The following is a 14376-nucleotide window of genomic DNA, read 5'->3' as shown; positions in this document are numbered from 1 at the left end:
GGGGTGACCTCCGCTACCGGAGAATTACAAAGCAATTGAAGTGCGACTCGAATGGGGCTGCTAGGGCTACTTGAAGCCGGGAGTACTCAGACGCGGCTACTGCGGCCTCATGGTCCACCCACTTGGCGATGCTTGGGATTGCGATCGACCACAGGTGGGAATGTCCGCTAAGGCGCAAGATAAATTTGTTTGAAAGGTTTGTCATGCTTAAAAAACGAGGCAGTAAGCTGTAGTTGGCCTGAGAAGAGGGGACGCTATCTTTGGGAGGCCATTGCATGCAGGAATGTGGTTCCATCTTTGGTGTCTGCATGAGGAGAGAGGAGTTAGCTAAGGGGGGCCGCATGCGGTTGGCCAAATAAGGAGAGAGGGCCGCTTGGGCCATGCATGATTGGAGAGGAGCCAAGTGGTGGCGGCATGCAGTTGAAGGGGAAGGAGCCAGAGAAGGGCGGCCAGTAGCAAGAGATTGTGGCCACAGGGCAGAGCCAGAGGACTGAGCTGTGGGCTGGGGGCACAGGAGAGAGCCAGGCCAAGGGCGGGCTTGAGAATCTGGGAAGGCAGGGTCGAGGGGAGCTTGAGGAAGCACAGCCGAGGGGGGCAGCCTTGCAGATATGTGGAGGAGCTGCAGTACGGGCTGAGGTCCACGGGGTGGCGCAGATTCCAGCCTTGAGGTGGTCATGAGGGCGAAATCAGGGGCAGCCGGGGGATACCGCCAGGTGCAGTAAGGGCAGCGCTGCATGGCCGCCAGGTGATAAGGAGATCCGATAGAGGGCATGCAAGAGGAGGTGATGCAAGATAAGAGAGAGAAGTGCCGCGAGCTACAGGTGTAGAAGAGGAGGAAGTAAACGCTGCCGAGAAAGTGAAGGAGAGGAGGCGGGTATGGTACGAGAAGGTGTCGAAGCTGCAGAGAAGGGGCACACAGGGGCCGCCATGGGCTGCATGGGGTGGAGAGAAAGAGCGGCAGTCAGTTGAGTAAGGGAATTGCTTGTGAAGGGCCACCACAAGGGCTGAGCGGATTGCATCGAGTCGGCGGGCACCATCATTGTATTTCGATACCGTTTTGTGATACATTGAGTGCTTGTGGGTGTCGTGAATGGTTTGCATTCAATTGCTTTTTTTCCCTCTAATCTCGTGCAGTGGGTCCGTGGTAGCGTTGGCTCCGGACATGTTGCGTGTGTGTGTAGAGAGAGAGGGAGAGAGTGATTATGTTTATAGATTGGGTGTGATTTGGTATGCGGTCAAGGCTTGCGAGGTCTCCGGGTGTGTGTGTTTACAGAGTTGTGTGCAATGGTGTGTGCATCGATAAAGGTGATTGTGTGTAGCCGGTTATTGTTCGAAGGCAGTCTTTATTGTGAAGGTTGGCAGAAAGTGTGCGTATGTGTGTGATTCTGTGTGGCTTGGGGTGTTGGATACCTGCTGGGCTATAGAGAGGCATCGAGTTTGTGTCCTGTGTGTTATTTTCATTTCCCCCATCCCATCAGTGGTGCCCCCACTGAGGATCTACTGATTGCTCCTCGGTGAAGTTTTAAAGCCTGAAGATGATGCATGATATTGACTTGGTGCTTGCTAGAGAAGAAGAGGCTGCAGATTGGTTTTCCGATTTGGAACTATACCTGTTGCAGTTGAGAATTTGTGGACATGAAGCCAAATTGAAGGCCCTACCATTGGTTTTACAAGGACGAGCCAAAGCCTGGTTTGAAGGATTGAAGGTTGCGGATCGTCAGTCGATGAGCGAGATTCGCAAACAGTTTATTGAAGCTTTTGAGAAGCAGGTTTCTCCATCGGACTTGGGGTGAGAAATTGAGCAAGCTCAAACAGGATGTAAGTGAAGATTTTTCTTTGTTTTTGGGTAAATTTGAGTCTATTTGGGAGAGATTAGCTGCTGCTACATATGTGCGAAATCGGGACCATTTCAAGCGAGAGCAGTTTCTAGCCTGCTTGCATCCACGAATCAAAGAGAAGGTTGAGTGCGGTGGTGCAGGGGACTATGAGAAAATGGTTTGCTTTGCAAATGCAAAGAGCAGGAAAACAAAGAAGAAGCTGGAGATGGGCTTGTTGAGGCCGGCAGACTATGGATATAGCTCGACAATGGATCTGCGTCAAGCCATGAAGCCAAAGGGGAGTTCAAGCGTCAAGGAGGTAGCTGCTTTGCCATTTGTAAGCCATTCTGGTCATTCGTTTCAATTTGTTCCTCCAATGTGGTGTGATGATGTAGAAGAGTTTGTTAGCCCGGCTAGCAAGGATGCGGTCTTGGTCGAAGTTTGTGTGCATGATGAATTAAAAGAAGCTATGGATCAGAGCTCGCAGGAAAAGTGTGACGATGTTGGCAAAGTAATGGTCAAAGCTGTGCAAGAGGAAGCTAGCTAAGGGGTTGGGCAACCTTGCCCTACCGATTGTGTTGAAGGGTGGTAGTGCATTCGAGAAGGTGTTGGTGATGTCAACCTACCAGAAGATTAGGTAATAGATCATGGATTTCCCTTTTGCTTAGCAGATGATATGGTCGTAGAAGGAGTCCTTGAAGAACAGGCAAAGGTAATCGAGCGATCCGAGTTGCTCTCGCATGAAGTGGTTAAAGATGAAGTGTCAAAGGATATGGTGGACAAAGTTTGGCATGGTGAGTCAGGTATGGCATGTATGCCATTTGAAGGACCTACAACAGGGATATGATTGAGAAGCAGGTAGGCTTTGTTCTCCAAGAAGCAGCGATAGTGGAAGACAGGTTGCTAAAGGTGGCTATTGTGCTATTGATGGACATGCTTTTGAAAGTCGCCTTACAGGTAGTTGTGCATGGTTTGCAAAGCTCTCTTGATGAGAGGTCTGTTATGGAGAGCTCTCTAGCAGGTGAGAGACTAATGAGGTATGGTGCAGATGCTTCACAGGTTGATTTACAGGCTTGTTTTGTGTATGAAGCCAGCATATGGATACAGGTTGAAGGCCGAAGTGATGTCAAGTTGCACGAGAGGATGATTTTTGGGTTTACAGGTGCAGGAAAAAGGTTGATTATGCATGTATTATGGACGCATGGCTATGCTCAATGCCATGTATTTGATCTCGGCAGAGTTTTCTTTATAGTTAGGAGAGCCTATGGCTTTCCATTTGACCCAGGAGGGCTCTACAGCAAATGAATATCTCTCTCTATCTATCTAATGTTTCTGTAAATAATATCTCTCGCTTTTCTTCTTATGCACTGATATATTGCCTAAATAATGCTATGGTTGACTATAAATGCTCAACAAGGGGTCGGGCAAAGCTCTCTTGATGAGAGGTCTGTTATGGAGAGCTCTCTAGCAGGTGAGAGACTAATGAGGTATGGTGCAGATGCTTCACAGGTTGATTTACACGTTTGTTTTGTGTATGAAGCCAGCATATGGATACAGGTTGAAGGCCGAAGTGATGTCAAGTTGCACGAGAGGATGATTTTTGGGTTTACAGGTGCAGGAAAAAGGTTGATTATGCATGTATTATGGACGCATGGCTATGCTCAATGCCATGTATTTGATCTCGGCGGAGTTTTCTTTACAGTTAGGAGAGCCTATGGCTTTCCATTTGACCCAGGAGGGCTCTACAGCAAATGAATATCTCTCTCTATCTATCTAAAGTTTTTGTAAATAATATCTATCAGTTTTCTTCTTATGCACTGATATATTGCCTAAATAATGCTATGGTTGACTATAAATGCTCAACAAGGGGTCGGGCAACGATGGTACACCTAAGGTGTCTCGGACCACGGAAAGTGCCAGGAACAGGTAAAGGGCAGCAAACAGTGTGATAGTAGAAGGCTTGGACAAGTCCCAGGTACAACCGGGAATAGGTCCCACAAAGATGTGTATGCCAGATGTGGCAATTAGCACGTCAGGCACCGGTTTTTAATCTCTCATAAGTAAACTGCTCGTCGATGCTAGGAATTTACTCTATGGCAAATCTATGGTCCCATTATTTGGCCATGAGGTTTTTTTTGGAGGGCTCCTTCAAGGACTAAAGATTGAAGTGAGGTTATTTGTTATAATTACGGCAAGTTCGGGATGGCCCACAATCGGGGTGACCTCCACTACCGGCAAATTACAAAGCAATTGAAGTGCGACTCGAAAGGGGCTGCTAGGGCTACTTGAAGCCGGGAGTACTCGGACGCGGCTATTGCGGCCTCATGGTCCACCCACTTGGCGGTGCTTGGGATTGCGATCGACCACAGGTGGGAATGGCCGCTAAGACGCAAGATAAATTTTTTTGAAAGGTTTGCCATGCTAAAAATCCGAGGCAGTAAGCTGCAGTTGGCTGGAGAAGAGGGGGCGCTGTCTTTGGGAGGCCATTCCATGCAGGAATGTGGTCAAATCGGTGTCTGCATGTGGACAGAGGAGTCAGCTAAGGGGGGCCGCATGCGGTTGGCCAAATAATGAGAGAGGGCCGCTTGGGCCCTGCATGATTGGAGGGGAGCCAAGACGTGGTGGCGGCATGCAGTTGAAGGGGAAGGAGCCAGAGAAGGGCGGCCAGTAGCAAGAGATTGCGGCCACAGGGCAGAGCCAGAGGACTGATCCGTGGGCTGGGGGCACAGGACAGAGCCAGGCCAAGGGCGGGCTTGAGAATCTGGGAAGGCAGGGTCGAGGGGAGCTTGAGGAAGCACAACTGAGGGGGGCAGCCTTGCAGAGATGTGGAGGAGCTGCAGTACGGGCTGAGGTCCACGGGGTGGCGCAGATTCCAGCCTTCAGGTGGTCATGAGGGCGAAGTCAGGGGCAGCCGGGGATACTGCCAGGTGGAGTAAGGTCAGAGCTACAGTAAGGGTCCGCCATAGGCTGGATGGCCGCCAGGTGATAAGGAAATCCGATAGAGGGCATGCAAGAGGAGATGATGCAAGATAAGAGAGAGAAGTGCCGCGAGCTACAGGTGTAGAATAGAAGTAAACGCTGCCGAGAAAGTGAAGGAGAGGAGGCGGGTATGGTCCGAGAAGGTGTCGAAGCTGCAGAGAAGGGGCACATAGGGGCCGCCATGGGCGGCATCGGGTGGAGAGAAAGAGGGGCAGTCAGTTGAGTAAGGGAATTGCTTGCTAAAGGCCACCACAAGGGCTGAGCGGATTGCATTGAGTGGGCGGGCACCATCATTGTATTTCGATACCGTTTCGTGATACATTGGGTGCTTGTGGGTGTCGTGAATGGTTTGAATTCGATTGCTTTTTTTCCCTCTAATCTCGTGCAGTGGGTCCGTGGTAGCGTTGGCTCCGGACAGGTTGCGTGTGTGTGTAGAGAGAGAGAGAGAGAGGGAGAAAGTGATTATGTTTATAGATTGGGTGTGATTTTGTATGCGGTCGAGGCTTGCGAGGTCTCCCAGTGTGTGTGTTTACAGAGTTGTGTGCAATGGTGTGTGCGTCGATAAATGTGATTGTGTGTAGCTGGTGATTGTTCGAAGGCAATCTTTATTGTGAAGGTCGGCAGAAAGTGTGCATATGTGTGTGATTCTGTGTGGCTTGGGGTGTTGGATACCTGATGGGCTATATAGAGAGGCATCGAGTTTGTGTCCTGTGTGTTATTTCCATTTTCCCTATCCCAACGGCTCTTTCCCAGTATCTGTTTGCAACTTAAAAATTACCAGATGAACTTGACTGATCAAGGCAACCAGGGCGGTTTGGAACCAGCCTCCGGCGATACTTAAATTGTCCATATCTTGCCAACCGAAACCCCGATTGACAAAGTGGAAAGACCGACATGCTATTGGAAGTGAGCACTTCGGACCCATGCATTCCTATCATCTTTGACCTTTTATCAATAGTTGCTCAAGCCTGTATGCTACTGACTCAATTTAAAACTGTCATAACTTCTTATCCGTAGCTCCGATTGACGAGTCGTAAAGACGGACATGTAGAGCCCTTCAAGCACTTCAACTTTGATTAATAAAAACCTAGATATGACCACTTCAAGAATACTCACTGTTTAGCATTACCAAGACATCTTTTTTTCCTTCGAGCCGCACCTACCACACTTTTAGCTTAAGATTGGCTTGTTAGCAAGCCCTTATAACTGTTGAATAATCATGTAGGATTCAAATACACCTGATAGACATGCCTTTGCTTATTTTCTTGTCATGGGAGCGGAGCGGCACAATAACATGTTATTGGTGTAGATTCGCTGATCTAGGCAACACCAATCACGAAATCATGCTGCAGTGGCTGGCCACCACTGTAACTGGTATGATTTTGTTAACCAGGTGGATGTACATTCTGGCAGAAATTTATATTTGGATTTGGAATTGGATTGGGAATTGGTATATGATGTTTTTTTAATTGCGACAATATTTATGAAAGTTAACTTGAGATGGATGAGAATTGCTTATTGAATGATGAGTGTGACCAATGATATCCTGATTCATTACGGTATGACATATACTGCTTATTCTAGTGGTATGGGACAATAGGTAGTCTGTGGATGACAACAGGCATAAGCAATGTGATAAAATTTTTCTTTTTACTATGTGATAGTTTCGATACATATTTCTAATCACTATTTTTGACAAGTATTGTTTGCAAATTTTTATCTTCGTAACTGAGGACAGTTGCTTTCCAATGGAGAGGTATGTTATGGAATTGATATTTTACTATTTATTGTAGCTAACATGTGGAAAAGGCTTGACCGAGCTAGGCTATTGCAAAAGGATATTATATTCTATGTATATTTGATTATTCAAGTGCTCTTTATGAGCTTTGGCCATTTATGACCGTCCGGTCAATTTGTACTCACTTTGACCATTTAAGAAATCTATAAAACAAATACGTGCAAGAGGGAAATGGTCACTCTTGCCCGGGGGGAGATTGCACCCAATTTCTGTGTTATTCTCCTCTCCTCTGCCCTCTTCTCTCTCGATGTGTTGGTGTAGCACTCCACTCTAGCTAGAAGGTGCGTCTGCATGTGCTCTCTCAATCTATCTTGCTTTTGTCTCTCTCTGCTTGTGTACAACTTGGATTATGCGTTGTTCGAGGCATGCAGATTTTTTTGTTCCATGGCTTGTAGTATATTGTTTTTGCTATTTTGCAGGGCTCGCATGGTTTCCGTCTATAGCATGCAGGGTCCTTTGTTGATGCATGGGAATTTTTGAAACCAAAGCAACATGCAAACTTTGATCTCCCCACAAGATGGAGGGGCTTGGTATGGAACAAGAAGTTGCAATCTTCAACCAGTCTTGGCTGCACATGATTCAAGTAAATCTTTCATTCTTCTAGTAGGATTGCTTGAAGAAAATCATCCATTGGTCATCAGGGAGGTCTTCTTTCGTAAGACCCTTTGGAAGCACACCCTCCATGCTAGATCATACTCCTTATGTAGCTCTTTGGTTGTATACCAAAACTTGGTTAGAAGAGGGTATGCAAAACTCAACACAGAGATTCTAAACTTCTCTTTACCACATGGATAACCTTTACAATGCAAAGTCTAAAATTGTGTACGTAGTACCAAAACTGTAAAGTATAAAATTTGGTCCCTCTAAAGTGCCTCAGTTTATATGTTAACCTTCACTTCCCTATAGAGCTTTAAATTTGTGTTCGGTTCCTAGCACATATACTTGCATGCATGCAATGACTCAATCAAAATTTCAGAGCTCTCAAGATACCATACAAACACTTGCATGCATGCAATTTAACAAGAAATTAAAAATGTTGAGCTCAAAACCTCAAAATCTTCAAATGACAATAGCTATCTTTCATGAAAAAAAATCATGAAAGTGAAACAACACAATAGTGTACATATGAAAAGGAGGAACACCAACCCCTGGATTTTGTAGATGATCGAGTCTCATTCTCACCAAAAAGTGCTCTAGACTTAGCTAATTTCTCCATAGAGAAGTCCCCCCTGCTAGCTCTCGTGTTTGGGGTGTTCATGCTCCGAGGATATTTTGTACTTGTGAAGGGGGACCTTGCATCCATGATCATATGCTTCTTCCCCTTGTTTGGTGAAGCCTTGACAACAGATTTCCTTACAGGCAAATCATGCATTGGTGGTAGAAAAAAAGGATCTTTTTTGTTCCTACCTAGTTGGTACTTCTACATATTTCCATGTATTTTTAATGAGAAACTTTTTTGTTCTCTAGATTTAAGTATTGTAGGAGGGAATGTATTAACTTTTTTTTTATAGAGAGTAGAAATTTGAAAGTACAAATGTATTGAAATTTGAAACACCACTTGTTTCAAAGAAAACATGGGTGCAATTGTGGATGGGAGTTGCACATTTGCACTCATGTGACGTAACCACTACCACTCTCCGTCCCACATCACTCACTATGCCCTCCACCTAGCAACAACTCTCCACCTCTCAGTCGATCTACACCTCTCTTGCAGACCACCTTTGTCAAGAATTTTTGAGAAAAGTCTTTGCATCTCTCTCACAAGAAGCACGTTCTTCATTTTGTTGTGCAGATAGCGAGGTCTTTGACTTTTCACCATCGCAACTATGGGAAGTATGGTAATCTAAGAAACTTGAAATCATGCAGCTTGAAATATTTAGATAAGCTTGAAATATTTAGATAATTATGACCTCTAGTCACCTATGGTTAAAGAGAGTGCTTTATACTCTCTCTATGCCATATTAATCTGGTAGTCTAAGAAATTTAAATAACAGAACTTGAAATAACATCGTGGTGGTTAGTTGTTAGAAAAATGGTTAGTTATGATTAGTAATGAACCATAATTAGAGGGAAACAACAAAATTAAGAAGTTATTTCTTCTTCCCAAGAAAAAAGACTTGCTTATGAGAATGTGAGATCTTAAGCATGAATTTTAGTAAGTATAAAAATAAATTAATTTCAAGAAAGTGTAATAGCATATAAGCATGAATTTTAGTACGTAAAAGAGTAAATCAGTTTCAAGAAAGTGTAATAGCATAAAGAGAACAAGAAGATATTACCTTAGTGTGTGTGTGTAGTAGAGCCTTCTCTTTGCTTTGGGAGAGTATTGAAGAAGCGATTTGACATAGTCAGCTCTTTCCCTCTTCACATTTCTTGAAGACCACTAATTATTCCACTTGGAATGAGAGAATGGCAAGAGGTAAAAGAGAGTTCAACCTATGGAAATCTTGAGATTAATTTGGAGAAAGGATAGGGACAATGCAAGTTAATGTGAAGAAGAAGATCAAGTTTTGACAAACTTGGCCATGGTTTCTCTTGAGGAGGTGTGTGTGTGTAGGAGGTGTTTGTGAAAGAGCCTTGTCTATGGATTTCTCAAGCTTACTCTCAAATTTTCACCTTGAGAAAATGAAGGAGAGAAGTGTAAAATGAGAACAGAAGCTCTCTTTTTATACATATTTATGATAAGTGCCTTTACTTATCGTGATATGTTATCTTCCTTATCGGTAAGGTCTTTTTAACTTATCTTGCTTCTCAAAACATCTTCAACAAGCTACTTCCCTCATCCTTATCCTTATCTTTGCCTTGCTTATCTTTTCCTTTTCCTTTTTTCTTATCCTATCTTTTCCCTTTTCCTTATCTTTTTCTTTATGTTTATTTTCTCAAAATGAAAAGATTTTTTTTCATGCATTCATTATGTCCGTATTCCCATGGCGTAAGTCGGAAGTGGCTCATGAGTATACTTTGGTGCTTAAATTGAACCCGAATTTACTCGAACATTATTTTTTCTTTTTCTTTTTAAAGTTGATGGTTTAGATGTGATAGTCAAAAGCAAGGGCTACTAGGAGGAGGCCCTTACACTTTGTATCTTGATAAAGAGAAGAGAGTTGATTGTAGGCATTTGACTAAGAGTATCAGCTACCACATTATATCATCCTTCATGATACCGAAGATTTGCATCATAGTCTTGAAGAATCTCAACCACTTGGCCTTTCAACCCTTCAAATTAGATTCTTGTGTAGACCATTTTATGCTTTCATGGTCAAACACAATATCCAATTTTGTCCCATACAAATAATGTTACCATGTCTTTAAAGAACACACTATTGCATAAAGTTCTTTTTTAAAAACAGAACAATTCTGTTGGGCTAAATGAAGCTTATTGATTTTGAATGAAATTGGGCATCCCTCCTATAGAAGTAGTGCTTTGATAGCATAATTATTGGTGTAACATTTAATGGCCTAAAAACTTATGTTTAGCGGAAATTAGCATGAACATAGTGGGAATTTCATTAGAATAGATTCCTAATGAGAATTACAAGAGTTCTTGGGTGGAGAGAGCAACAAAAAGCATAACACCTAGTTAGATAGCATCAACAATACTTTCAAAAGAGAGATAAGTTAAGCTATTGACAACAGTTGAGGACCGGATTTGCATGGAGCCGATCCCCCCTCCAAAAGGCTTTGTATTATGGTTTCTCCCATCAAGAGAGACATTGTACAATACAATTCTTTGTGTTCCTTCAAGACTAGCTAGTGCAATGAAGATGAAAGCTTCATGCACTAAGAAAAACACTTAGTAAACACAACATCAATTATCCCCGTTCTCAGACCCAAGACCTCACACTCGTGCAAAGATGGTGAGAGCTAGCAGGGTATGAGAGTAGATTGAGAGGAAGAAGGAGTATCTTACGAGAAAGATGTACATCTCCTCACATAATCACTCATATTAGCATAGCTTAGCTTAGTAATTAGCTTGGTAGAGGAGATGCATGCATTGAAGCTTGGCCCTTGGTTGGATTTTCATCCACATGCCAAGAGTGTGTTGATGTAGGCTTCTATCTCACAAGCTTGGAGTAGGTGATGAGTTCTCCATTTAAGCTTGGGAAGAGATAGTCTTCTCTTTCTTCACACATGAGATTTTGTGATTGTGTGTGTGATAATGCCTTGCCAAAAATTAGACCCCTCTCTCTCTTGGGTGAGCCCTCTTGCTATTTGCTCTTGCTCAACCCTCATTGGCCCTCCCGAGGTCAAGCCAATGACTATTAAGCAGCATAAGTGATAGCCTTCTGACATGCGTCCCCCTTTCCCCTTTTGTGAGAGCTTTAGGTTAATTAATAATTCAATTAAACTCTCATTGGACCCCTTTGCCTCCTGGCCAATAGGAATCAGGCGAGCCATTGGGCTGCTGAATGCTCATTGGACCCTTTGGGAGACTATCCAATAGTCTTCTAGAGGACTTAATTCTCATTGGTTCTTTTATTAAGTGTTTTTAAATTAATTAAACTAGATTTACTCTAGCCTAATTCTCATTGGTCCACCTCCAAGGCCATCCAATAGGAATTGGGTACACCTTGTGGGCATCTGGCCTAGGGAGCTGACATGTGTCCCTCATTCCCTTTGTGTAAAGGGGGCTTGTGTGTGTGTGTTTGTGGCTTTCTCTCTCATCCCCTACATGCTAGGCTCCCCCCCCCCGCCCCCTATGTAGGGATATGCAAATACTTTTTTGGTCACACACAAAGCATCCAATTCCCTTAAGGTTGACCTTTGGACACAACCTTTGAATTTTGGAACCTTAGCATTTTGGAAGTCTTAATGGGCTGAACCTTAGGGTCTTTTTAGCCCATTGTTGCACATGGCGCTTTTGCAGATGGCCCCCCCTTTGGATCCCTATTTTCCCTCCTTTGGATCCCTACTGTGGCCAGTCTGCTAGCTTAACCAATATTCTAGCTTTTTCTCCCCTGGCACTTCCCCATATTAAATGATCAGTTTAACATGAAAAAATCATTTAGGAGAATTAGATATTGATTATTATGACGTTACCTCTCTCTTGAAATCATAGTCATCCTCGACTATGGTGTAGAGAAGATAAAGCATATTCATGAGTCCTTTTCGTGGCGGGTAGACGATCCCTATGTTACCCTACGACATCATTCCACAATGTATGACTAGTCCATTGGTGCTTGAGAGCCTGAGGCTGCCGCAAGCATGTTTGCACATTAGTCCGATCAGTCTTCCATAGTAGAGTGACAAGCTCTACTTGGTGTTGGGGAGACGTCGTCGCCACAAACTTGATCTAAGCATGCATACTACTTAATTTTTGTGCACAATAAAGAAAAAGAGAGTCTTATAAGACAAAAAAACTTTGTTCATTTTTAACATTTTGTACATTTGCTTACTCTTGGGAAGCATTGTAAGCATTGACAAGGTTTAGGTTATCCTTTAATTGTATGCCTTGCATTCATCTAGCATCTTCAAAAGGATAATTCTTAAACTTAATAAGCTATCGTCGGATAGTCTTACCGCCTCTTAATACCTTGTCTTCATGTCACAGAATGGACTCGGGCTGCAGCACCTCCTCTTGGTCCTCGATCTCCGGTGGGTCTTCAATAGTTGGTTCTTGAGGTGGCTCTCCTTTGTAAGGCTTTAATAGGCTCACATGGAAAGCATTGTGTATGAGCCAATGATTGGGCAACTTGAGTTGATATGCCATCTCATTCATTGGCCTAAGAATCTGGAAGGGACCATAGTACCTTTTTGCTATTTTAGCATAGTACTTTTGGTGTCCCGTAGGATTCTTGCCCGTCGTGTGCCTTAATCGAGCCTTAGGAAACTTTAATAAGACCCAATCATTTTCTTTAAAGGTTTAGGCTCTTCTGTGATTGTCAGCAGCAGCCTTTTGCCTTTGCTTTGAGATAGAGATATCATCCTTAATCTTTTGAAAAGATTCTTGTAGGTCTCGGCTATACTCATCTGCAGCGAAGATCTTCCCATGTACCTTAAGTAGAAAGGGACTTTTTGATCTTCCCTCAATTACCTCAAAAGGTGCTTTTCCCGTGAAAGTATGTACAGTGTTATTGTAAGCATACTCCACTAAGGGTAAGTACTTCTCCCATTGGGATCTTTGATCTACTTCCGTTACATAGGCTTTTAGTAGATCGAGAATTGTTAGGTTAGCTATTTCCTTTGGCCATCTGTTTGTGGATGATAGGCCGAAGAGAAGTTTAGCCTTGTCCCTAAATTCTCAAAGAGACCCTTCCAAAAATTACTGGTCATTCTAGGATCTCTATCCGACACTATGGACATTGGCAACCCATGGTACTTGAAAATTTGTGAAATGAAGAGGGTTGCCATTTAATGGGCTTTGATAGTCTTTTTGACAGGTATAAAATGAGCTTGTTTACTGAACCTTTCTACTATCGTCCATATTCCCGTATTCCCATGGATAGACTTAGGCAATCTAAAGATAAAATCCATGGATATGCTCTCCCATGGTGAATTAGGGATTGGCAAGGGTTGAAGCAATCCAAGTTGCTTCCCTCTATCAAATTTTGTCTTTTGGCATACCACACATTTAGAAACATACTCTTGTATGTTCACTTTCATGGTAGGCCAATAGAAATATGTTTCAATTCCCTTTAAGGTAGACCGAATCCCTCTATGCCCCGCATAAGGTGGAGCATGAGATTCATACATTACTTTCTCACGTAGTGAGTTAGTAACACATAGTCTATTTCCATAGAGAAGATAACCATCTTGTAAGGTAAATGGTTCTTCTTTCTTACCTAATGCATGGACTGAAATCACATCTCTAAAATCGGGATCAATAGCGTACTCATCTATCATTGAAGATAGATCATTGTGAGTTGCTATGGAAACCGCATTCACTCTTGGCCGTCTTGAGAGTGCATCAGCTACTTGATTATGCTTGCCAGCAATGTGAGCAATATGAAAATGAAATTGCGAAAGGAAATTTGCCCACCTCATTTTTTTGTCAGAGAGCTTGGTCTGCGTCATGAAGTACTTACGACTTTGGTGATCCGTTCGCAGAATGAAAGGAGTCCCCAATAAATAGTGCTTCCATGAGTCTAAGGCATGTAGAACTGCAAGGAGTTCCTTTTTGTATATGCCTAGAGCTTGCTCAATAGGGTCGAGCCTTCGACTCTCATAACCTATGGCATGCCCTTCTTGGAGCAAAACAACTCCAAGGCAATCACCACAAGCATCACATTGGACCTCAAATGGTTTTGAGAGATCCGGTAGTGTAAGCACAGGTTGAGAGATAAGCTTTTCTTTAAGCTTTTCGAAAGCATTGTTCTCCTTAGGAGACCATGTATACCTAACTCTTTTCTTTGTTAGGTCATGTAATGGTCCCACAATTTGTGAGAACTTTTCTATGAAGCGTCTATAGTATTCACACATACCTATAAAGCTTCTTAGTTCATGAAGATTCCTTGGTTTAGGCCATCCTTTTATTGCCTCTAACTTGAATGGACCCATTTGGATGCCATCTTGAGAGATAATGTGACCTAAATACTGAATCTCTTGCAAGAAAAATTCACTTTTCTTTCGATTAACATAAAGTTTATTCGCTCTTAAAACTTGAAATATTACCTGGAGATGTTGCTTGTGTTCGTCTAATGAATTAGAGTAGATGATAATATCATCAAAGAACACTCCACTGAAGGTTCGATGAGGCCTGAACAGCTTCTCCATCAAGCGGTTGAATGTGGCTGGTGCATTGGTCAAGCCAAAAGGCATGACAATGTATTCATAAAGACCAAA

At 43.2% G+C, this 14376-nt stretch overlaps 1 protein-coding gene and 3 pseudogenes across 1 annotated transcript; all 4 read left to right on the top strand.

Annotated features, from left to right (window-relative positions):
* Positions 1–266: 266 nt before the first annotated feature.
* LOC147442748 (uncharacterized) lies at positions 267–792 on the top strand (annotated as a pseudogene).
* Positions 793–1535: 743 nt separating this feature from the next.
* On the top strand, positions 1536–2409 carry LOC147442747 (uncharacterized; annotated as a pseudogene).
* A 251-nt stretch (positions 2410–2660) lies between these two features.
* LOC147442746 (uncharacterized) lies at positions 2661–3122 on the top strand. Its single transcript, XM_086528813.1, has one exon. It carries the CDS (start codon positions 2661–2663, stop codon positions 3120–3122), a length of 462 nt encoding a protein of 153 aa, XP_086384939.1.
* An 81-nt stretch (positions 3123–3203) lies between these two features.
* Positions 3204–4852, top strand: LOC147442745 (uncharacterized; annotated as a pseudogene).
* Positions 4853–14376: the final 9524 nt, after the last annotated feature.

This window comes from Adiantum capillus-veneris, chromosome 14 (assembly GCF_014529385.1).
Source record: "Adiantum capillus-veneris isolate H3 chromosome 14, ASM1452938v2, whole genome shotgun sequence".
Taxonomy (NCBI): domain Eukaryota; kingdom Viridiplantae; phylum Streptophyta; class Polypodiopsida; order Polypodiales; family Pteridaceae; genus Adiantum; species Adiantum capillus-veneris.
Note: the sequence above shows the minus strand (reverse complement) of the source record. Positions and strands in the feature narration are given on the sequence as shown.